Source organism: Syngnathus leptorhynchus, chromosome 14, assembly GCF_054491065.1.
Source record: "Syngnathus leptorhynchus isolate UIUO chromosome 14, UIUO_Slep, whole genome shotgun sequence".
NCBI classification, from domain to species: Eukaryota; Metazoa; Chordata; class Actinopteri; order Syngnathiformes; family Syngnathidae; genus Syngnathus; species Syngnathus leptorhynchus.
In genome coordinates this window covers 403036-427278 of record NC_141208.1, presented here as the reverse complement: position 1 = coordinate 427278, position 24243 = coordinate 403036, and the positions used below count along the sequence as shown (strand labels likewise).

Genomic DNA, 24243 nt, shown 5'->3' with positions numbered 1-24243 from the left:
TAGTGGAAACGTATGATCATTTGGCACTATTTGTTACGTTACGCACATCCTCCATGTAGTCCAACCGGAAGGCATATTTGCAAAAAGTGAGGGCACAGATGAGTTCAAGTTTGGATTTGAACAACGCAGGAATTCTCAATCAAGAGCACGTCATTCACGTTTACAGCGAGTGCAATGAATGTCATCATTTCCACGACAACCCAATTCCTGGGGCAGCTTGGGTGCTGCCGTGTTATTTCTTGTGACGGTGCCTTTCGTTGAAGGATTTTAGTAGTCGTGCAAGAACTGCTTTATTTGATTATCTTTTATTTTTTTTGTCCATTCGTTCGATGTTTCTGGCTATATTTTTGTGTTTATGAAAGAGGAATATGTGAAAACATGATCGTGTATAGTATGACCATGAAAATAAAAAGAATTGTGGCCTAAACACAAAGTAAGAATAATGTTAGGTTTAATTGCATATCATACACAGAATGAAATGTAAATGCAAGCGTTTCTTCAGACCAACATTTTGTGTTTGTGAGCACTTTTGCCAAGTTACCAATCCACCTCACAGATGTGCTATATCAAGAGGCTGGTTAGACAGCCTGATTATTGCACAGATGTACTTTAGGGAAAGGGCAAATTAAAACTGTTTCAATTCATACGGACTGATTTTCTGATCTAACCTCCCCAAAACTGTAAAAATGCACCTTTTAGGGCCGCCTCTCATTGCCCGCAGTCCAAGGCACATTTTGCGCAACGAAGACGATGTACTGCACGAGGTAAATTGGACTTTAACAGATGCCGACTACCACCGCCCCTTGCATGCCGTGAACGCAAACAAACTTTCAGCATGTCCAGTCGAGCGAGGTCTCGTTACTCGGCAAGATTTCATTTGATCTCATGAAGAAGGTGTCATCTTTTTGAGCCCAACTGTAGCCCTACACGCTGCTTCTTGGGGCCGAATGAAGCTAGAAATTCAGTATTTGTACATCCGTCACATTTTTCAGGTTGCTACTACCACTTGCGGCAAACCCGACAGCGACCAATTATGTTTTCTCGTGAAGGTCCTTTCACCGTCTGGGGAATGGGTTTACTGGAGAGAAGAAGAAAAAAAAAAAAGCACAAAGATATGAAGGATCTGATGAACAAGTAGTTGAGAATTTCATCCATATTTCAATGTACCTAAACATGTCAGGGCGGACGGATGCCAGCCAGTAGCTGTACGAATCAGGGTAGTAGTTGCACGTTCCCCTGCCGTGACACTCTATGAATGGCACTTGGCGGAAATGTTCAAGGCATGAGCCAGGAGACACGAGAGGTTGGGAAGAGCCTTCTGCACCGGCACCCGTTTGCTTAAATGCCCAAAGGAGAGAGTCGCATTGAACACTAAGAATACCAAACATGAGGGACACACTTAGTAATGAACTGTTACCATGACAAATGAATATCCACTCCAGAGGGACTCCCAGCCTCTGGGACATTCTGGTATCAGAGTTGTCTGACTGTGGACCGCTATGACATTAGAGGTAGTTTCACACACGGCGCACCTATTAGACAACAGAAACAAAATAGCTGAGAAGCCGGTGGACGTACGTAGATAAGACGCATGCTCAATGACTAAACCCACGTTGACTACGTACACAAAAGACAGCAACTTTTACAATCACCTGACCAACCAGTTGTATATTCACGGACAAAAATCCCACCTGCTGATGTGGGAGGAGAGCTGCTCTCCTGTCAAGGCAACCATGGAGGGAAGCACGGGCGCATCAGTGGACAGCCAGTAGGAGTAGTCGTTACGGGAAGCGTAGCGGCAGTTTGTCTCCGTGTCGCAAAAGAGGAAGGGCATGGGGGAGAATCGAGGCAGACAGCTTCCCGAGGTGCCTGACGTTCGGTTGGAAATGGTTAATCAAAGGATCAAACGGAAGGCTCCTGGGACTTGAAGAGTTCGCTCACCGAGGTCCTGACCATGAGCTCGTTCATTTCCGTTGATAAAGAGGAAAGAGTAGCCAAAGTAAATAAGGGTGGTGCCTTCAGGGCACCTAGGCACCTGAGTACTCTGACTATGTCGCGCAATCAGGAAACTGTTCACATAGCCATAGCCACTTTCCCCTTGTACCCCCTTTTGGCCCTTGTTGCCTGGATCTCCAAGGCTGCCCGGTTGACCTGAAAAGGGAACGAGAAAAATATGACTTGATTTGTCCACTGTCTCTTTTTCGATACGTCATCAAGTGCAATTAGGATGATGTGATTTTCTGCATTTTATACCAACAAGTACACTCCTGCACACACCTGGCAAACCTGATGCTCCTTTGTCTCCCTTGTGCCCAGTAAATCCAGGTGGCCCCACCGGGCTGGGACCTTGGACTCCTTTGATACCCGGGGGACCTTTTAAACATAACATATTAAGTTGCAACAATGTACCAAGTGTGCATGGTTTAAAGAGAGTTTAAGCTTTGGACCTGTTTGGCCTGGTGGTCCCACTGGTCCAGTGTTCCCAGGTGGCCCATGGTGGCCGGGAGAACCATGTAAGCCTGGGGGTCCTGGTTCATATATTACCCTGCCATATCCTGGTTCACCTTTGATGCCTAAAGGAAAAAAAAAAAGATAATAGAATTGAGATGTAGGGTCTAAACTTTGCATCTCAACTAGTGTACTCACCAGGTTGTCCTGGAAAACCCTTTGACCCAGGTGGACCAGGTGGGCCGGGTAAATTTCCGTGGTCTCCCTTGTCACCTGTAAAATATTCAGTTAGGGCTAATGCCACTGTTTGAATGATATACGTACATATCGTTAAAAATCTTACCTGGGTACCCATTGTTTCCAGTGGGGCCAGAATCACCTCTTGGTCCCGGATTTCCAGGTGTGCCTCTTGGACCCTGACAAAGCAAATTAGTCAAAACCTCCTCATATCAAAACAGGACTCCAATGCCATACAAATCACATACAGGTGGACCAGGATTGCCTGGATCTCCTAGCAGTCCAGTGTAACCTGGTCTCCCTGTCGGGCCTGGTTCTCCTCTGTTCCCTTTCAGTCCAGGTCCAGGAGGGCCTGGAGGTCCAGGTGGACCAGGATAACCTTTGACCAACAAAAGTTGAGTTTGATGATGTGTGACAAAAGTTTAATTTGTGAAGAAATGTACTCACCTGGCCTACCCACATGGCCATCCAGACCACGGTCTCCTTTAGACCCGGGGTAACATGTCCCATCTCCTCCCGGTGGTCCTCTGGGGCCTGAGACCCCAAATGATCCAGGAGGTCCGCTGTCTCCTCTTACTCCGGGAATTGCTGGACCAGGTGGGCCAGGCAAACCAAGATTGCCATAAAGACCTACGGAACAGGAAGATGAACTTTTGAATCCAGCTGTCATGTATGTACCCATTTACCTAATCAAGTTACACTTTCTCAGTTTATAAAATGAAGTGCTATTTACTATCTCATTCCGTACCTCTTTTTAGATAGATCATACGCGTATTCTAAGAAGGAAACTGAGATATTTTGAAGTCAGAGGCTCACCTGGCTGACCTGGGTCACCACGCGGACCAGGTGGTCCCTCGATCACAACTGTATGCGAGGAAGAATTGGAACATTTTAATTGGACGCAACATAGAAAGTATAATTTGCGTTTCAACGCATGTCAAAATACATTCATTGTTTAAGGAATAGACATTGACAATTTGCTGTCTCTCACTTGTATCTCCTTTCTCTCCTGGTGGTCCGGGGATGCCATCCTGTCCCTGATGGCCTTTGGGACCTTGAGGCCCAAAACCACCTGGTGGGCCTTGGGTACCTGAAAACCATAAAAAGCAAAATATAATAATATTGAATGCAATGCAGACTCATTTTGTTGCATTCTTCCCTATTAAGTCATTTCAATGGACTTTGCCTGGTGGTCCGTTGGGTCCTCGCCGTCCTTTGCTTCCCTGAGGTCCATCTGAACCTCTTGGTCCTTGATATCCAGGTGAACCTGGAACAATAGGATTGGGAAAAATAAGGTAGATCCGATGCCCGTGGGGACAAAGCGGTACAGAAAATGGATGGATATTAGAGGACATAAAGGCTCTCATAATAAATTGCCAGACCATTTTGTCCTTTGGGTCCTGGTTCCCCTTTGATTCCATTAAATCCTGGTAAACCATGTTGTCCAACAATACCAGGCTGTCCTTTTGCACCCTTCATTCTGTGTGTGTTGCTTAATCCTGGTTCCCCCTGAAGAAAATTAACATTCATTTATTTTTTTTATTGAGATGTACATTTGATTGCGGACAAATAGTCTAGCGTCTTGTTTTTTCACCTTTTGTCCCATCGGTCCAGGTGGGCCGTGCCCCTGATAGTTTGGTTCTCCCTGTTCTCCTTTGTACCCCCTTGGACCTGGAGCCCCAATTGTGCCAGGCTCTCCAGGGACTCCCTGATCTCCTTTTAGTCCCTTTAATCCTATTTGAGCATGACAGTATATTAACAACAGTACAGATCTATTTCCAAACACTGAGTTTACAAATGAATCCACGATTTGATGCACCTGATTAGGTATTAAATGAAAGCATACATTTTATACATACAGTTTATACTTACCAGGATTGCCTTGGAGGCCTGGATCTCCTGGTATCCCAGGGCGTCCAGGTACTCCTTTCAAGAATGCTGGAATACCTGGGTCACCTGGCGGACCTGGACGTAACGCATATCATTCTCAAAATTAGTATTGTAGTCATGTTTGTATGGATTGAATATGGGCTGGGGGTCGGGAAATACACCTCTTCCCCCAGGCTTCCCCGGTGCTCCAGTATTTCCCCTTGGTCCATTTCTTCCAATACTTCCAGTATCTCCCCAGGGTCCAACAGCTCCAGGTGCACCTGGTGCAGTGCAGTTACAGCAGAATTATTTACTGTGCATGGAAACATCAAATGTCACATCATTTCATACAGCAAATTGGTAAATTAAGTCACCTGGTGGGCCAGCGTCTCCTGGGGGACCAGTAAGTTCTATAGGTTGTGGCGATGGAGCTCCTGGGGGACCCCTGGGTCCCGGGTCCCCAGTCATTCCTGGAGGACCCCAGGAACCTTTGTTTCCAGCTCGACCAGGGTCACCTGTAAACAATCCATCAAAAAGGATTCCATGCAGGTAGCATGGGTGCCGTCTTTATATGTCCCTTGTGATGAATTCAACTCGGCTTAAGAAGCCAGGTCAAGCTGTTTGTGAAGTCAAGTGAAGTTCATTTGTATACCAATTTGCCCTGGTTGTCCTATAATTCCAGGCAACCCTTGTGGTCCGTATCCTGGTAATCCATCTGGTCCAGGATCTCCTCTCATTCCTGAGAAAACCCAAGTAGATTAAAAACAATCAATACTAAGTTTTTATCGTGGTTTGTGATGTTGGTGTAAAATATCACCATACCCATTTGGCCCGGTAGTCCATTTTGTCCCTTCACTCCTTTTAGTCCAGTCACCCCCGGAGGACCTGTTACTGTTGGCCCGGGATGGCCCGGCTCACCTGGAGGGCCAGGTTTACCAAACCCAGTGGATCCTCTGTTTCCCTTTTCACCTGGCAGCCCATCCGGTCCTAGGACAAGGAAGGTAGAGAGATTTAACAAAGGTGATCAGGTGAACACAGAAGTATTGTAAAGATACTATAAAGAAGAAGAAAACAGCAACTTGTGAGCTGTTTTGCATGGCTTTTTTGGGAGGAGAACACTTACCTGGCAGTCCCGGATTGCCATCTAGTCCCGGTGGCCCCGCTGGTCCAGGAAAAGGCTCACATGAGCCTTTACTACCGTTTGGTCCCCCTGGGCCAATTTCTCCTTTATTTCCTAAACATAACATGAAAACCGCAGATAAAGAATGGAGGAATTGATTTGATTGATTTCAACCTCCTCTTTATATGGAAGAGTCTATGGAACCTTTTTCTCCTGATGACCCTGGATTTCCTGGTAATCCCGGATTCCCTGGTGAGCCAGGTATTCCAGGATCTCCTCCAGGTCCTTGAGCACCATCATTTCCAGGAAGGCCTGGTGGGCCTCTAGGTCCGGGCAGTCCATAACCACCATCACCCTGAACACGACATTAGAAAGAAAACCGAGCCTTTGTTTGCCATGTGTTAACACAGTCTGCAGTATTTGTGCAGGTTTAAGATTGCTTTTGTTCTTGACCTTCACTCCTGGAAGACCAGGAGGGCCTTCTAGACCTGGCAGACCAGGAGGGCCAATACTTGGGAGACCTGGAATTCCTGGCAACCCCTTGTCACCTGTATAACACACGCATACCTTTAGTTCTATAGTTTGTGTTGTAGCCCAACTCATGGCTATAATGTTACAATTTTGGGGCGGATAAACAACCTTTTTCTCCTGGGAACCCTGGTGGTCCAGGATATGCTTCATCTCCTCTTTCCCCTTTCTGTCCTGGGAAGCCAGGCCTGCCTATGAAACCTGGAGTGCCTGGAACACCTGGAAATATGTTTGTCTAAGAGTGAATGACACTTTCATCAGTTAGTGCGTATTCCTGGATACATCTTCGTGCATTACCTGGCCTTCCTGGTAATCCTTCTTGACCTTTAAACCCAGGTGGTCCAGGAGGGCCTTTTGCGTGAATGTCGCCCGGTTCTCCTTTCTGGCCTACCATGGTAGGATATGAGAGGAGATCTGATAAGCATGCCTACTTGTCTTTTGGGTTTCTGCATTCATATCAAAATATTTATGCACCTGGAATTCCAGGTGATCCAGGGAACCCAGGTACCCCCAAATTGCCCTCGGTTCCTGGAGGCCCAGCAGGCCCATACCCCACTGCTCCAGGGTATCCTTGTGGTCCTGGTCTCCCCGAAACCCCTGGTGGACCTGGAAAACCTTTTGCGCCCTCTCTACTAAACTAAAGCGTAGATAAAGAAGAAATAATGTGATTGAAATTGCTCAGGTTATGATTCGTTAAAAAACTGGAAAGGACCAGATGTTCTCACCGAATCCCCTGGAGGGCCCTGGACACCTTTGAGGCCTCGCAGTCCTGGAGACCCAGGGTGGCCATCGCTTCCAGGCCTGCCAATATGTCCTGTGTCTCCTTTCTCCCCTTTTTCTCCTGGTTTGAATTCAGAAAACGACTCTCCCTTTTGTCCAGGGAAGCCTGGTACACCTGGTATACCAATAGAACCCTTGGCAGAGGAATGACTATGTTAACATAAAAAAAGAAGAAATGTAATCCTTTTTTTCCCCTCAGATAGAACTTTTCTTACCGGACTTCCAGGCAAGCCCGGACTTCCTGGGAGACCTGAGTCACCTTTAGCTCCCGGTCCTTGATTAAATCCTGAACAATGTACATGTAAGAATATGAGCGTTTCTGCAGGCTTAGCATCTATATTCAGGTTCTGGCTGAAGATGGCATCATAATCAATGATTATGTAGTAGGGTTTGATTGGTTATATTTCATTGATTAAGGTGAAATTGAGGACGTCAGTTATGGGTGCGATGGCAATTCCAACTCAAAATGTCACGTGTTAAAACTCGTCTTAAAATAATCAAATGAATATGAATACTCATTTGAAAACATGAATAAGTGATCTCTAATTTTCGATAAAACCCTTGAGCCTAGCGACTTCATGCACCTACTTCCTTTTGAGAATGATTACTCTTACCTGGTAATCCTGGCGGACCTGGTGGACCTTGTGGGCCTGGTACACCTTCTCTCGCACAATCAATGCAGGGCTCGCCCTTATCCCCTGTTCAAAACAGCCACGGGAATGATTTGAAAAGTTTTTGAATGTAAGTTCACTTCAAAATGTTCAGACTATTGTGAACTGTCGTGGTACATAAACTGCCATTGGTTATAGGTGTCCATCAGCAAGGCAATTCAACAAATACCATTTTCAACTCGAAACAGATTCAACAATGTTTCTGCCCACCTTTCATTCCATACATCCCGTCGTATCCTCCTGGCCCGGCCATACCCTTGACACCCTTCTTTCCCGCCAGCCCTTTGAGAATCGTCTTATCTTCAAGAAACAACAAGAATTCTTAATACATATAATCATTGTTCAATAGTCCGTTTCATATCGACACCTTTCCAACTTGGTTTTCACTAGCTTAACAGTGCACAAAATTGTAGCGACATTGAGCATTTTCAAAACATCTGCACGCACATACCTTTGTCTTCGGGTAGTCCAGGTGGGCCTTGATCACCTGGAGGTCCTTGTTCACCAGGATCTCCTTCTGGACCAGAAGGGCCTGGATAATTATCACCCGGGTCACCAGGATCTCCCTTGGGACCCGGAGAACCATCAGGACCTCGTGGCCCTTGTAGATCAGATGAATCTCCTGTATAAAAAGTTGAGTGGCTGCTGATTAGGAATGTTTACGTGTGTTTTGGAACACAGCCCTTAGGTGTGAGTGCAAAAGGCAGCTCTACAATATTTTCACTTCCTGTAGGCAGGTATCCCACTACTTTTGCCCATGTATTGTAAACTTGGTTAAGTGGTAAACACCTGGCGGTCCATCAAGCCCTGGAAATCCCACATTGCCTGGAAAGAACAACAACAACAAAAACAAGCTTTCATAGCAAGCTTGCAGTTACATGACAGTGCTGTATGGTCGGTCATTCACCTTGGCGTCCAGTACGTCCAGGTTGGCCTGGATCGCCCGGTTCACCCATGTATCCTTTCAGCAGGACATCCACAGGTCCCACTATCTGCAAAGTAATAATCATTTTCAAAAACAGCCCATAGCTCTCATCAGTTCTTGATGAACCTTGAAGGGGCCATACATATCATGGGAGATGAAGTTTTTAATGACTTCTATACAAACAGTTAGGTCTTTGGGAGGCATGGAGTGTGAAATGAAGCAACCAAGTCAAATCCTTTATCTGCCTCTGTGAGAGAGCTGTATAAGTGGGGCTTATTTACATAATACCCGTCTGACAATTCGTTTCTCTGCCCAAGACCTGATTGGCTAGGCTGGCTGAAGCTACGGAGCCACCGTGGCGACAGGGCTTTTAATAACCGCTGTATATTGTGATTTTACAACACTTGGGAACTGTTTTAAATGGGGACGACAATGTCTCCTTCCAATACGTCCTATAAATTAGAATGATGCAATTACCGTTGTTTCCCCAGGTTGACCAGGCTGACCTCGAACCCCCTTAGCACCCTAAAATGACAGAGAGGTGTGATAGATTTGAATAAACCACATGGCAACCCATAAACATTTACATTGGGAAAAGAAGCAATGACTGACCGTCCCCCCCGTTTCCCCTGGATATCCTGGCGCACCTCTGGGACCAGGCCTTCCCTGAACACACCCATATGTTCAAATCAACGCAATAACACCACTCTGTGCAAATAGCATCCCTACCATAAATCCTCCTGGTCCAGGTTCACCATCCTTCCCCATCTTTCCCTGCAAGGACAATTAAGTCCAGTGAGGACATTGAGTCCACGCATTCAATCAGTAGCTTGTGTTTGCTCGAACGACGACACGGCGTCGCCGGCGGGCATTCATTCATTTTCCCATTAAAGTTCTTTGGGTTACATGCCAGTCATCATAAACGCAGCAACCGCTTGCGACTGGGGAGAACCACTGTTGCATTATTCACAGAGGCTGCCGTGCAGGAGCGGCAAGGGCTCAACCATACGTATTACTCTCAACACATTCTTGCTCATATTCGCAAAGGTGACAGACACCCTTCCTTCAAAGACGTCAATTTCACAATCAGAATATTTCACTCTAATGGGCGTTCAATGACACGTGACATGAAACGTCCTTACATAGCCCATTTACTTTATTGCTGCACACTACTGCCCTCTGTTGTCCTACGTTTTTCAATGAAATATTGGACCGCATATAGAAATAGAGATACAGTACATGAATATAGATACAAAAAAAAAGAGGTATACTGAACATATTATGTACCTCTGGACCCACTTGACCTTTATCTCCCTTTTCTCCTTTTGAATGGTAGCCATCACCAGGGTCCCCCTGTGAATATATCATTCAGGCAATGAATGAATGAATGAACGAACGAACGAACGAATGAATAAATAAAAAAAAAAAAATATATATATATATATATATATATATATATATATATATATATATATATATATAGATATAGATATATATATATATATATATAAAGACCACTACACAGATTTCTATAGGTATCTAGAAGAACTTACTTGAGGACCTTTGCAACCTTTTTCTCCGGTATCCCCTGGGTCTCCTTTAGCTACCTGACAACCAAGTCACATCAATACCTTATTGCCATTATGGCTTATTTTTGTAGTTCCGCACCCAGCGTGCAATAAATAATGCTCAAGTAAATCATGTGCTTTGACTTACTCACCTTTAACACGAGACTATCAGTGAAAAACTCCCTGATGCGACCTGGTGATCCAGGTGGGCCTGGAGGGCCTTGTCTCCCCTAAATTAAAAGATGAATATTCATGGCAAATGCAACCAATGAGATTTGATTCAAACAAATCTGAACATTTTGAAGTTAATGATGCTTTTAATGCCCTCTTTAAGTGTTGGGCAACTCAAATGATGATGAATCTGCAAGTATGCAAGGGCCTACTGTAATGGAGGCTTTTTTTTCTTCTTTTTTTGCAATATTTTTGGTGACTTGAGGGGTAGCCCTTTGCTCACCCATGTTCGGCGTTATGACATACAGTATTTTACTAGTATCTTTTTCAAAATATATTACCTTTGGTCCAGCTGGTCCTGGAATACCTATGCCTCCTTGACCCTAAAATATATATTTAAAACAAAAAAAAACGCTCAAGATTCACAGATAAAGCTTTTTGGGCACAAATATTCAATACATATTACCTTCGACCCTGGAAGCCCTGCAGCGCCTGGAAGCCCCTGTTTGAAAATAAAATAAAGTCATCAATTCAGATTTACAGTTTGTGATGTTTTAATCCTGCACAGTAGAACCATTTTACTCACATCAGGTCCACGTGATCCCGAGTCTCCCTGTGACCCAGGTATTCCCTGGAAACCTGGAGCTCCCTAAAATATTGATCCCAGACAGAAATATACACCCATTTGCAGCATCACCTCAAATTTGTCATTTTACCCTTGAACGTTGTTGAATTGGAGAATGTTCTTGTTGTATGCATTTACCGGTACTCCTGTTCTCCCTGGAAGTCCCGGTGGCCCCGGAATTGCCCCAACTGACACTGCAGACTGACCCTGCAGAAATGCCCAAAAGGTTGTTTCATTTTTTTTTTCCACGTTTTAATTCAACACATACAAAATAATACAAGATTAGGTGTAATATAAAAAAAGAAAGAAAAAAATAAACAAAGGCAGCAGTAGGTTTCCTTCTTAATATGGCCGGGTCCTTCAGGTGTGATTGAAAGGGCAATTCAGGTACAGTAGTAGCAGCACATTTCAAAGCTAATATTGAAGCAAGCTATTGGTCCCCCTTGAATGTGTTCCAAAATTAGCTCGGGGACCTCGGGGAGGCTCACCTGTTTGTGCCGCGTCATGTTATTATAATTTCCATCTTTCTTTTTTTTTTTTTTTTGGTGCATCAGGCAGGATCCTGCCAACAAACTTCCAAAAGGGCAGTCCTGGGCACTTTTACTCTTTCCCGACCTAAATAAACACTTGTAGAAAAAGTGCTTCGCAACTGACCTCAGCTGGCGCAGCATGTATTTTATTACCTTTGGTCCAGGAGGACCCGGAGGACCCTGTGAATTAAAAATGAGGAGTTAAGTTTAAATATTAGATACAGGCTTTGATGGCAGTCTTAAAGCTACTACGGTGTCATAGAAAACCCTTCATACTCTGAGACCTCTTTAGTCGGACAATGAAGAATTTAGCGCTCATTTTTCGGCTTCATTGTGACAATGAAATGATTATGTTATGATTGTGTAAATTGATATTCTATCAATCAAAAGTACTAGTGATATTGATACTTGGCATCAATATTGATGAGTGCTGGTATCGGTGTATAAAAAAAAAAGACCGTTTTGTTGCAGGCTGTGTAGATTTTGTTTGGGCACGGGATGGCAGCACACAATTGTTTTACACTGTGCAGATTTGAAAGAAGACAAAGCTGGAAGTAGGCCAACCCAACAAGGTCAGCCGAGCCTGCGCTGAAAACGATGCCATCCTCTGCAACAGCTATAGAGTCATTTGATCAAATACCTATTGTGACATGATAAGTTCAAATTGTTAGTTTAAAAAAAATGTATATACTGCGGACATTGTTCGACTTCAGAGGTATCTCGACTCTATAAATTGCGTTGTCATCTTACAGGGAGTCCATCAAGTCCAGGGACACCATTAGCACCAGGAAATCCATCTTCTCCCTAAAACAAGAATATTTTCAAACGCTTTAACGTGCCACTCTTTTGCTTTGTTCACCCTGAACAGAGAGAGCAGCGACACTGGAGGGGGTCACAGAAAGGCAAAGCATTCACCTAGTCCATTTGTTTTTTCAGCTCCTTGTTAAAGACAAGCAAGTTGTACAAAGTTCCAAAAGAGTGATCAGTGAATCTTAGGTTCATCTGACAATAAAAATGTTGGTGCATTTTTGGTCCCACCTGACATTTCAGCCAAATGTCCTGAAACGAGTGTCGCATGTGAGTTGTCACAAAATTCAATGGAAACAACTTGAAGCTTAAACAAAACACTGGACTCAAGTGAATATCATTTTCCTTGTCAGAGAAACCATCCCATGGTGCTACGTGAACACTTGCTCACTCACATCTGTTCCATTGCAACCCGGAGCCCCCGGTTCCCCAGGTGGGCCCTGCAGACCCGGAATGCCCTACGAATGAAGACACACGCATTAACGGCGAATCCATCTGAGGACAAACGCAGCATAACACTTGAGGTAAATAAACAAGAGTCGTAGTGCACCGGTAAACCGTGCGAGCCTGCAAATCCCTCTTTGCCTTCGGGACCCTGTAAGACATACCACAAACATACTGTAACCGGACTTATTGGAACTTTACATGTCCAGTAAACAGAAACATGGCCGTGTTTTATTTTCTTACCGGGTCTCCTACGAGGCCCACAGGCCCATCAGGCCCGGTGTTGCCCTGCAGAACACAAGAACCATTGCTACTCTGCTCTTAACGTCAAATTACAGCCATGTTAAATTGCTAGGAACCAAAAGTACCTTTTGTCCGTTTGGCCCAGCGTGACCTTTGATTCCCCTGCGGCCTTCTGGTCCTGGAGGGCCGAAACTTCCTGGAAGACCCCTGTCTCCCTGTGCGGGATAGTTTGGGAAATTCAATAACAAATTTACTCTGACGCTTTTCAGTCCAGATGAACATCCGTGCCTTTCGTCGAAGCGTTATAGAAATTAGATGAATGGATCCAAATGAGAAAAACAATCTGGTCTCTCATGATGAGGTTAAAAAAAATAAAGAAATATAATAAGCAGCTACTAATATGGATTATTCTTCGATTGATTTCATTCATTTATGTCTGCTCTTGAGTACAATTAAAAACTATGAAATGCTCCCAGTAACAGCTGCAGTTCTTAAAAATGAAGAAAAAAGAAGAAAAAATTAAGAATGAAGTTTGTATTGTATAGGGCTCCATCTGGTCCCTCTTGATAAGGTAGCAAACAAGAATGTTGAGAAGTTAATTCCTGTTTGTGTACGCGTGTGTATGTGTATTGTATAGCTTTAAACATGCTTAAGATGTAAAAAAAAAGAAAAAGTGATTACTTTTAACCCCTTTTGTTTGATGTTTTAGTCTTTGGAAATGTCATGGCTGCAGGCCTGTGTTTATCTAATGTCTGTGATCATCATCAACATCAGTAACTAACTTACCATACATATATGAGCCACATGAAATCATGTAATGAATGCTTGGCTTCACTCACCCTGTTGCCTTTGACTCCTTCACAGTGACATGGTGACTTTCCTCTGCACACGCACTGAAACACACAAGATAGTGAGTGAGTGAGTGAGTGAGTGCAGTGTCACACTTTCAATGCGTTTGATGTGTTTGTGTGGAGGGAAGGACGGGATTTATGGGATCAATTTCGTCCAATAACAGTGAGCCATCAATTTCTGTGTTATGAGTTGGAACCTTCAGAGTTTGCCCAGCCCAACAAGCTACTGCTATATATAGCAGTTGTGATGATTATTTGGCAATTTCCAATTCATGTATTGAGAGAGATCATCATGTAAGAAACTTCATGAATCTGGTCTCATTTTCAAAGCTTGATTTTATTTGGCATGATTTGATCCTTCTTTTTTCTTGTTGAAGGCCGCCATGAATGAGTAGTAGGCTGGACACTCAACCCCCAAGTGGTGCTGCGCCAATTCAGTAGTGGCAGAGCTAGAGGGGGTCAGTGCCCCACCCCCCTTAAACATGCTTTGACCTTCCCAGCTGCCAGAACAAATAATTGACTTTTCTTTTTTTCAAGGTTCTTTTCCCATATTTGTACCCATCCCTTTTGCAGCATTTTCGAGGAATTGTTGGGGATTCCTTCTGTGGTTCGCGGACCCCCCCCCCCCCCCATGGCCTAACTGATGAATAACTCCTTTTAAAACCAGAAGTCAAAGATAATCGATAAAAGTGGACCATATGCTCAAATATCGGAATTTTTTTTCTTTAACTTAAGGAGATTTTAGCAAGAATCATGTCACTTGTACAACATTTGTTTTCATGGGCCACACAAAATAATGCGGCGGGTTCTGATCCGGCCCCCGGTCCTAAGTTTGACACCTGCACATGCAATGCAAGTTCAGAGGACTTGAAAGTATTTTGTTTAATTCAGCATTCTGTCCTTTGGCCCCTAAGAGCTCTCACACAAAGGCCCACCTACATGGTCGGCCACAAAGTATTCCGAAATGCTTACAGTCACACAAACAAGCTCTTCTCGTCAGGATGCAAGATGTTGGCAGGCACACCAAAAGTCAAGGCAACAGGGAATACACGTTTGGCAAAAGTTTGAAAACTTTTCTTTCGCTCTGGTATGAAGTTTACCCAAATATTGTTCCAGCTGGCAAATACGTATTCTTACCTTCTTGGCACCGACGTCGGTCAGCAGCACAGCAATTAGGATCAGAGGAAGCAGCAAACCTCTTCTTTCCATCTCTCTTCCTCTCACCGGATCTCCACCCAAATCATAAGACGAGTCGTCAGGAGTGATCCACGCCCGCTCGCCCTGATGCTGCGACTGCTACGCACTATGCACGCTGCTTTGACATTCATTTTCATGCTTCTGGATTGTGTGACCCTGAGAGAGGGGAGGTGCTCAGATGACGTCGAGCTGAAAACGACGAGCTCATCTGACGATGAGAGTTTTTTTACTTCTACCCGTTACATTGCATCTTGTTGGATGGACATCATCCTGCCTTCAATGACTTTGGATGTCTGAATTTGGGTAAGTGTGATGAACTTTCTGAAATGGGGACTATTGTAATGAGATGAGGGTGACATTTAATGCATTTCTTTGACTTTGTGTACTGCAACTAAAGAAGCTTTTGGGCTTTCTATCCATTCAGGATTTTATGACACATTGTGTATTTGTCACAGGTGGAAGTGTTGAGTTCTCTGACCTGACGAGCCAAGATGAGCTCTTCATGTGCAGCTTTGACACGGTGTGCCCTCAGGTGAGATCAAATTTCTTACAAGAAATACGAAAAAACATTTAAAAAAAATTATGTGTGTGTGTGTTTGTACATATATATATATATATATATATATATATATATATATATATATATATATATATATATATATATATATATATATATATATATATATATATATATATATATATATGTGTAGTATGTAGAGACACATACATTTGATATATATGTACATATATGTGTGTGTGTTTGTGTATATGAAGTATAAGAAGTACTTTTTACACAAATGATTTTCATGTTGTTTAAGTGGGTTGGGGTTTTTATTTCATTCCAAATACAGTACAGAAATACAGTATCAATCTGCATTGTAGTGTTGAGGTGCTGCTCGATTTCCTTTGTAGTCTTTTTGTTTTTGCAACTAATCCCGCTCAATTGACAAGCAACAAGTGGCTGGCATATTATGCCAGCATCTAGAAGAAAGCAGCATGCAACTTTGCTAGTTTTGATGCTAGCTTGCTCAAATGTCAAGAAGTCTTATGATGAATCACAGATCATTTGTGCTGAAAGGGGACTTGGATTGGTAAAAAAAAAAAAAAAAAAAAAAAGGGATGTCAGACAGGTTATATGTTGCTTAGATTGTATCACAAGCATCCTAAACACACTTCTGGACTGTTTACGCAGGCAATCAACTCATCAGCAAACTGCATGAACTGAAAACTGGTCCTAAAGTTGATATACTTTATAGGATTTCTATTCGCAAAGGCAATGAATCCCTTTGGATTTTCCCAAGTCTAATTCACAAGTGTTCACAATGATGCAGATGTGGCCAACACTATCTATCCACCTTGTGGCCTCAGTCAGAGCATATTCAACAAAGTTTTGGAAAATAACTCAAGGACAATGAGTTGTCTTGGAATCTATTGGCCAAAAGTACTGTAAATCCATTTTATTTTGCAGGTGGGTCCTTGTCCTGCTTGTCACTGCACAGTATCTTAACGCGGTAAGAATTTGTCCACTTCAAATTTCGGTAAATGCAAAAATGTTCAGCAATGGAACAGCTGCACTTGCACACTAATGTGTTTGCAATTTTTTTTTTGTCATCACCACATAGGATATTGCAGCCGCATTACAACTCGCATCGTGGAAATGACCATGACGCCTTTCCTCTCGTAATCTCTTCTCGTTAAAGTCAGCTGCATTTACATTGCGATGGCTTGGAGTCTGTCAATCTATAAACTCCTGTAAATATTTTGCGTTGTTGCCAAAACATTTCACAGTATTTGACAGAGCAGTAAAGGCGTCTTTTTGGGGTGGGAAACGTCCGCCTCCGGAGATGCGGAGTGGTTTTGTCAGCAGCCTCTTAAACTATTTACATCCGATAAAACTTCCTCAGCTCTCTCATCAAGGTCAGGATCCTTATTTGGCCATTTGGTAAACGTTGACCCGTTGGAGGCATTTCTCCAGAAGCTAAGCTGTCGACTGCACAATCCATTTTTATGTGAGGTCGCTGCTTGACGGCCATGTTGTTTGCATCATGCACACGCAAATCCGAACGTCGTCGCTTACTAATCTGTAGCATCCAATTTTTGTTGTTGTCTTTTTTTCAGGGAAATGTTGAAGGTCCATGTGAAGGCAGAGACTGCTCTGTATGTCAGTGTCTTCCTGCCAAAGGTGCACGGGTAAGAAGATTGTTAATCGATCCCACCACTACAATTCACCACTTAAACAGCTGCTGTAAGATCATTGAATGAGATCCAGTTGCTTTTTGTTTTGTTTTTTTAAAGAGAGGATTTATACATCTTTGTTGTACATTGATACATATTTGAACCAACACTACTCACATGATGAGCACATTTTTGATGGCTCTTATTGAGAAGGCCCAGTTTGTGATCTTTAGTGTCCTCTGCTGGAAAGAAGGAAGTATAGGACTTTATGTTTAGCGTCACCAATGGACATTTAATGTCGATCGATACCTATGCTTTTGAACTGATGCTTTGCTGCCATTGCAAAAAAAAGTTTAACAGTAATACTTCATTTGTTCTTCGGCCATTATATGAGAGGATGATCCTTTTCCCATAAAAACACATTTGGACCTCCCACTTCCAAAACGATAGTTACACCCATATCTTTCTATGCCAGTGACATTTAACAATTAAAGGTACAGCAAACCTGTTGCCATTCATACCATGACAGCCCCATGTTCAACTGAACGGACTGAGTAAATGTGATTATTGTTTCACTATTTATGATATTTTATTCTGGTTTTTCTAATGGAAACTATTTACACGTATGCCTTGGTTCAATAAAAACAGAGAGGCGCAGTATCTTTTCATCTTTTAAAGTCCATGTTTCTACTGAGGGCTCAAGTCTTGCGCAAGGGACCAGATAACTGAGGAGAACAATCGATTTTGACACTGAATCGATCATGCATGTTGTTGTTGTTGTTGTTGTTGTTGTTGTTGTATATGTGTAATATTCAAAGAAGCAATTCAAAAAATTGAAATTAAAAAATATATATGTATATATATACTGTATATATATTATATCACAATGAAGCAAAACATATTCCACCAGGTTGACACGTTTTCTTTGTAGGGACTTCCAGGGAAATCAGGGAAGCAAGGACCTCGTGGGCAAATGGGATCATGGGGCAGTGTGGGGCCACCTGGAGAGAAAGGCAGGCTGGGCTCAGAGGGATCACCAGGCCCGGAAGGACTTAAAGGAGCCCAGGTGAAATTTTCATGATATTATTTACAACTTAGTATCATGATAATAGTCTATCCTACTTTTCTTCCCTGAACATTTTAGGGCAACACTGGGCCTCCAGGTTTTCCTGGTCACGAAGGTTCATTGGTAAGTCAAGACTAGTTCAGGACCCCCCACTCCCTGTCACTTCTACAATTTTTAGACTGTATATAACACATTTTAGGGTCACCCTGGAGCAGGCGGTGAGCCCGGTTTGCCTGGACTGGACGGCTGCGCGGGAGCTCCAGGTCAACCTGGTGTCCCCGGTTTTCCTGGCCTGGATGGTCTGCACGGGTCACTTGTGAGTAGAACATTTGATTCCATTTCAAAATAAAACATGCAATCGAACAAGGTGGGGAAGAGTTTGGAGTTCTGGGATTCCAATGTACTCAGTATAAAATAATTGTTTCTGTCTTTGTCAGGGATCTCCCGGACCAAAAGGAGTTAAGGGAGAACCCTTATACACTGATTCCATTCCTGGACTTCCTGTAAGATTTCTCCTTTGATTCTTATAAGATCATCTCGTCATAATGAATTCCATTCACACCATTTTGATTGTTATTTTGTTTTATTCTTACAGGGAGATCCCGGTCGACAAGGAGATGCGGGTCTACCTGTATGTACCGTATATTCACACCTCACAATCTAATGTTACAATGAAAACTCTAAAGTGGAGGACTATGAAGGCTCTCCAAAATAGTTTGGAAGATTCCATTGCTCATCACTACATTTCACCTGTGTGAGAATCAAATACAAGAAGTGCCCTTTGGAAATGTTGCTCCTATTCATTCAGGGCCAAGACGGGGTCACCGGACCAAAAGGCGACAAAGGTGCTCCTGGTCCACTTGGTGATCAGGTGAACAAGTATTATTTGATCGGATAACTGCAGCATGAATACTGCTGCTGTATAGCGATCATTAACGACACCGTTTCTCCACTCAGGGCTCAAGAGGGCATAAAGGTCTCCGAGGACCAGCGGTGAGTCATTGCAGTTCTATGTTACCCATGTTATGTAGAATATAATTCATCCACATATAGCACATAGGATCGAACAAAAATGTGTTTGTGCAGGGTGACCCTGGAAGACCAGAGCCAGGCACAGCAGGAGATGATGTAAGACACCTATTCTGTTCATTTGCAAATGCGTACTGCAAACATCTTCACTACTTTCCTTCCATGTGCTGTACCAGGGTGAACAAGGCCCGCCCGGTCCACAAGGACCAGAAGAAATCATTGAGCCTACCCCGGGTTACCTCCCACTAAAAGGTTACAAGGTGTGTGTCTGTGTGTGTGAATCCTTCGGGCCATTTTTGATCACTTGGATGAATACATCAATTATTTGCGTGTATTTCAGGGAGACAGAGGTCGTCCTGGACTATGTGGACCAAAGGGCCAAAAAGTGAGTTCAAATCTTCCGTCACAGACAAAAAAATGTAACATCATGACTATGACTTGTATTTTTCTTAAAGGGTGGTCAAGGTGACTTCTTCAGTCAAGGAATGAAAGGAGAGGAAGGAATTCTTGGTTTTCCTGGACTTCGGGCAAGTCATTTACACAGGAAATTAGCTTCATGCTAATGCCATAAACAGAAATTAGCATTGATATTGCGGTCATTTGAAACCATCAAACAACACTGTTACTTTAATAGTGTCTCAACAAGCCTGGCACATATTCTCTCTGCTCTGTGGAAACATTTTCTATTCTTGTAGTTTGTGTATACCGGATGCACGCACTCAAAGACACTTCAAATGTTATTTTGTTCCTCTTTCTAGGGTTTTCAGGGATCACCTGGAATTTCAGGACCAGTGGGACCTGAGGTACAACTCGTATTAAAGAAATGAAGAAAATCTCCATAGGTCACCTTGTATATGTTGATACTATTTAGGGGTTGCCAGGTGAAAGGGGGCTTCCGGGTCTTATCGGAACACCTGGACCAATGGTAAGCCTACCTTGAAAATGTATTGAACATGAACATGATTACAGGCTTCCCATACTGCAAATAATAATTGGACTAAAACTCACAATCTCATCCACTCATACCAATATAAAAGGGCTACCATGGAGATCCAGGTTTTCCTGGTCCTACGACGTATTTGAAAGGGTCTTCTCTTAGAGGTGAGATTTACCAGAAAGACTGCCTGTCTGTAAATACGGTGGGTGGAATTTGCATGTTCTACCCATGCTTGCGTAGCTTTTCTCTCAGTACTTACATATATTGTATTATATACACAGGAGCAAAAGGGGAAAAAGGATATCCTGGAAATCCTGGATTACAAGGTGATCCCGGATTAATGGGCACACGTGGCCCTCCTGGACCAAAAGGACTAACATATACAGGTAAGAAGTTTCCGTGCATTTACAAGCGTTCTGTATTGTCTGTTTACGACATATGATGATGGATGAATGTTCGATTCATACGGCGTTTTAAAAAGTAATTTTGACTTACTGGCGTTAAGGAGAAAAGGCTCTGTTCAAATGTCTCTGGCACATGATTGCTTTGACTTCACCTACCTTGTCTTATTGCCTAGATGGGCTGAGTGTGCCTGGTCCAAGGGGACCCTCGGGTCCCAAGGGCTTTAAAGGAGAGCAAGGGAGGTTCGGTGGCTTAATCAATCCATTCCCAGGACCAAAAGGAAGAAAAGGAACGCGCGGGCGTAAAGGTGTCATCGGACTTCGTGGTCCTCCAGGTACAAAATGCAATATTTTGTAAGTTGTGTTGTGAATATCTGATCTAAAACGCTGTGCTTTACGTTTGATCCATGAAGGATGTGGAGGTGAGTACGATCCCCTTATTTAAAACATCTCCAATGTGTCTTTGACAACATTACGGTGTCTTACATTTTTTGCTTGGTTGATTCCATAGACTTCATTTGTGAGCCTGGTCACCCAGGTGACCCTGGTGATAATGGACCCCCAGGACCTCCTGGAAACAAAGGCCTCAAAGGATATAAGGGTGTGTGCTTTTTTTTAATGATCATTTTTTTAACTATCAAAATGTCTTAAGAGAAAAACATGCACAAGAATTCCTTTGCCAATGATCCCCACAGGCTGTGAAGGGGAATGTAAATGTCGGGTTTCTCAAGGACCGCCTGGTCCCACGGGTCAGCGCGGTTTTCCAGGACCTCCAGGATTACCAGGAACTCCAGGGATGAAAGGGGACCCAGGACTAAAAGGAGAAGAGGGTCCTGCCGGACCACATGTGAGGACAATGGGATAACCAATAGACAGTCGTGTTCAATATATGAATTACTTGATAATATTACTGGCCTGCAGTGGCTAAAATTTTGGAGATGAAGATGAAGGCAGGCTGAGGGATGATCAAAAATGTTTCTATATTGTATGTTCAAATGACAATTGTTCCAGTTAACATTTTAATGTTAGCCCCGCAACCAAGTTTTTATCTTTGAACACTTAACTGTATGTAATTGCAGGGGTTTAAAGGATATCTGGGTTTAAAAGGGCTCAAGGGACAAAAGGGCGATGGTTTTATCACAACAGTTAAAGGTGAGCAAGCCCAATATGGTTAAGAACCACTCATAGTATTCCCCCAAAACAACAGACATTTTTTTCTACGGATAAAAGGTGCAAAGGGAAACCAAGGAGACACTGGACATCCTGGTTCTCCTGGCCAACTGGGTAAACCAGGAATTGATGGTCCTCCTGGGCTGCCAGGAATCTCTGGACCACCAGTGAGTTGTATGCTCTCAATACTGCAAATACATAAGACTTTAAAGTATTTGATGCATTGTTGATAAAAACTACGACTACTTCACACATTTTCATAGGGTTCCAGTTATGGAGGTAAACCTGGTCCCAAAGGAGACCCAGGGATGGGTGGTCCCAAAGGTTTGCCAGGGATTCTGGGGATCCCAGGTCCTGGTTTTCCAGGCCCCAAGGGTCCAGCAGGACCGAAAGGTGATCAGGGGTACCCGGGTTCTCCAGGAATTCCCGGTCGAAAGGGCCCACCAGGTTGAATACTTTTCTTATTCTATCAATGTTTCTGATTTATTGGTACATACGTATGTACTGTATGTATGTTGTTTCTACTGCAAGCATTTTTTCGCTGAATATCATTAGGTGATACTGCACTCTGTTGTCATGAGAATGCGACGGGATCACCTGGTGTGAAGGGAGAACCTGGTTCCCCAGGTGAAACACTGGACAGAATCGACCAACTTACCTTACTTTATGCCAATTTTAGTTGATAAACTCAATATCTTTGGTCATTTTAATGTTTGTAGGAGTTCCAGGTGTACCCGGAAGGGAAGGAATTGTAGGACCCCCAGGACATCCAGGACGGAAAGGCATGAAAGGAGATGATGGTGGAATTGAAGGGATTGGACCTCCAGGTTGTCAGGCAGACAACAATGTAATCGACAAATGATTGATATCTTAGCTAGGTAACACCTTGTATCCCTAACAGGGCCACAAGGTATAAATGGAGATCATGGTGATCCTGGTAGGAGTGGGAAAAGCCTCGATGGTCCCCCAGGCACTCCCGGAGTACCGGGACCACCAGGGAGGAAAGGGTCCCCTGGAGATGTGTTCAATACTTTGCCAGGTCCTCCTGGTCATCCAGGCCAACCTGGAGTTAGAGGGAGAAAGGGGATTTCTGGCAGTCCAGGAAGCCCAGGGTTTGCAGGTAAGTGGTAGTATACCAAATCTTAGATCAGTCTGCATCTCAAATATTTGACAACATCCAAAGGTGTACAAGGGCCACCTGGAAGGCCAGGTCGAAAAGGAGAACAAGGATTTGATGGTGATCGTGGAGCTCCCGGACCTCCAGGCTCACGATGTACAATATGGGAGTCAACAGGACCTCCTGGACCACCTGGTCCTCCAGGAAACCCTGGACCAAGAGTGACAGGTGAGGATGCAGGAGAAAATCAGCCACTCATTGACGTGGTTTGATTTCTCTCATGTTCAAGTGTTCCTTGTTATTCTGTAGGTATCCCTGGTCCAAAGGGCTCAGGGGGAGATACAGGCCTACCGGGTCATGGCCACATGGGTCCACCGGGTCGCAGTGGTCCTCCTGGCATACCGGGCCCAGCAGGGCTGAGAGGCTCTGCTGGTCCTCCGGGAGATTTCGGGAATGACGGTTGGCCAGGACAGAAAGGTGAACCGTGTCAAATCTACAAACAAAAATCAAAAGGAATTTAAATTCCAATCAAAAGGGAGTACTTATTTGGTCCTGCTAAAATGATAATGTTATTGGGATTTGTTCCTAAGGTGAGTTGGGGTTACCTGGCAGGGATGGGGCCAAAGGCTTACCAGGCCCGCCGGGACCTCCAGGTCCAAGAGGCAAGCAAGGGGAAAGAGGCTTTGATGGTCCACCAGGTGGCCGAGGAGAAACAGGATATCCTGGTATGAAAGGTATGACGTACAAATGCTTCACTTCACTTGCTGTTGACTACATCATTTGGAAACTTTGCCCTCACCGAAGGTCCATGTTCAGTAGTCGCCACAGACTCTCATATATATATATATATATATATATATATATATATATATATATATATATATATATATATATATATATATATATATATATATATATATATATAATCCCCATTTGTGGCCTTCAGGACTACGCGGTCCCAAAGGATTACCTGGAGAAGCAAAACTTGTGACTTTAAAAAAGGGAGAACCAGGAACTCCAGGCAGAAGAGGGCAGCCAGGTCTACCAGGACCAAGAGGCAATTGAACTATCCGCTTACAAAATGATATAATTATTGATCAGTTTGATTAGTTCATCAAAATATTTAATCACTTTCTTTAGGTGAAAAGGGGCAAAGAGGGAGGCAAGGCGATCCGGGACCAGATGGTTTCCCTGGTTCACAAGGATCTAAAGGTGATGCTGGTGTACCTGGAAGACATGGGATACCTGGAGATCCTGGGCACCCTGGATTAAAAGGTTTTATTGGATCAAGGGGATACAGTGGGAATGATGGAGATCCGGTACGAATCCGAAAT

General features: G+C 43.6%; 2 protein-coding genes across 2 annotated transcripts in view; one reads left to right on the top strand and one right to left on the bottom strand.

Annotated features, from left to right (window-relative positions):
• Window positions 1–24243, top strand: part of LOC147045705 (uncharacterized) — a 31182-nt gene that overhangs the window by 2630 nt on the left and 4309 nt on the right. The window contains exons 3-35 of the mRNA XM_085930061.1: window positions 15470–15546; window positions 16483–16525; window positions 17133–17204; window positions 18121–18255; window positions 18334–18378; window positions 18455–18571; window positions 18693–18758; window positions 18851–18886; window positions 19064–19134; window positions 19221–19248; window positions 19342–19383; window positions 19461–19544; window positions 19625–19669; window positions 19740–19811; window positions 20043–20087; window positions 20156–20209; window positions 20322–20385; window positions 20503–20607; window positions 20799–20957; window positions 21036–21044; window positions 21134–21223; window positions 21318–21469; window positions 21702–21774; window positions 21853–21959; window positions 22056–22239; window positions 22348–22419; window positions 22512–22619; window positions 22694–22912; window positions 22976–23137; window positions 23219–23386; window positions 23500–23643; window positions 23856–23966; window positions 24050–24228. Of these exons, the coding sequence (XP_085786187.1) occupies window positions 15506–15546; window positions 16483–16525; window positions 17133–17204; window positions 18121–18255; window positions 18334–18378; window positions 18455–18571; window positions 18693–18758; window positions 18851–18886; window positions 19064–19134; window positions 19221–19248; window positions 19342–19383; window positions 19461–19544; window positions 19625–19669; window positions 19740–19811; window positions 20043–20087; window positions 20156–20209; window positions 20322–20385; window positions 20503–20607; window positions 20799–20957; window positions 21036–21044; window positions 21134–21223; window positions 21318–21469; window positions 21702–21774; window positions 21853–21959; window positions 22056–22239; window positions 22348–22419; window positions 22512–22619; window positions 22694–22912; window positions 22976–23137; window positions 23219–23386; window positions 23500–23643; window positions 23856–23966; window positions 24050–24228 (3102 nt within the window). The 5' untranslated portion in view covers window positions 15470–15505. The remainder of the gene's footprint in view (window positions 1–15469; window positions 15547–16482; window positions 16526–17132; window positions 17205–18120; window positions 18256–18333; window positions 18379–18454; window positions 18572–18692; window positions 18759–18850; window positions 18887–19063; window positions 19135–19220; window positions 19249–19341; window positions 19384–19460; window positions 19545–19624; window positions 19670–19739; window positions 19812–20042; window positions 20088–20155; window positions 20210–20321; window positions 20386–20502; window positions 20608–20798; window positions 20958–21035; window positions 21045–21133; window positions 21224–21317; window positions 21470–21701; window positions 21775–21852; window positions 21960–22055; window positions 22240–22347; window positions 22420–22511; window positions 22620–22693; window positions 22913–22975; window positions 23138–23218; window positions 23387–23499; window positions 23644–23855; window positions 23967–24049; window positions 24229–24243) is intronic.
• Window positions 461–13865, bottom strand: LOC147045706 (uncharacterized; the record flags this gene model as incomplete). Its single annotated transcript, XM_085930264.1, has 51 exons — window positions 461–1078; window positions 1168–1337; window positions 1418–1532; window positions 1692–1869; window positions 1942–2151; window positions 2278–2373; window positions 2448–2573; window positions 2647–2721; window positions 2792–2864; window positions 2934–3064; window positions 3133–3315; window positions 3502–3549; window positions 3677–3775; window positions 3872–3952; window positions 4068–4194; window positions 4280–4419; window positions 4558–4650; window positions 4737–4835; window positions 4929–5069; window positions 5207–5293; window positions 5377–5541; window positions 5678–5788; window positions 5879–6029; window positions 6128–6222; window positions 6314–6421; window positions 6500–6589; window positions 6677–6839; window positions 6928–7116; window positions 7198–7268; window positions 7597–7680; window positions 7864–7953; window positions 8105–8275; window positions 8443–8478; window positions 8561–8645; window positions 9056–9103; window positions 9191–9244; window positions 9308–9352; window positions 9866–9931; window positions 10132–10185; window positions 10299–10376; window positions 10659–10700; window positions 10784–10819; window positions 10904–10966; window positions 11081–11149; window positions 11626–11652; window positions 12223–12276; window positions 12675–12737; window positions 12830–12874; window positions 12967–13011; window positions 13092–13181; window positions 13806–13865. Coding segments are annotated over 51 exons (4899 nt in total), but the record flags the coding sequence as incomplete, so codon positions are not given.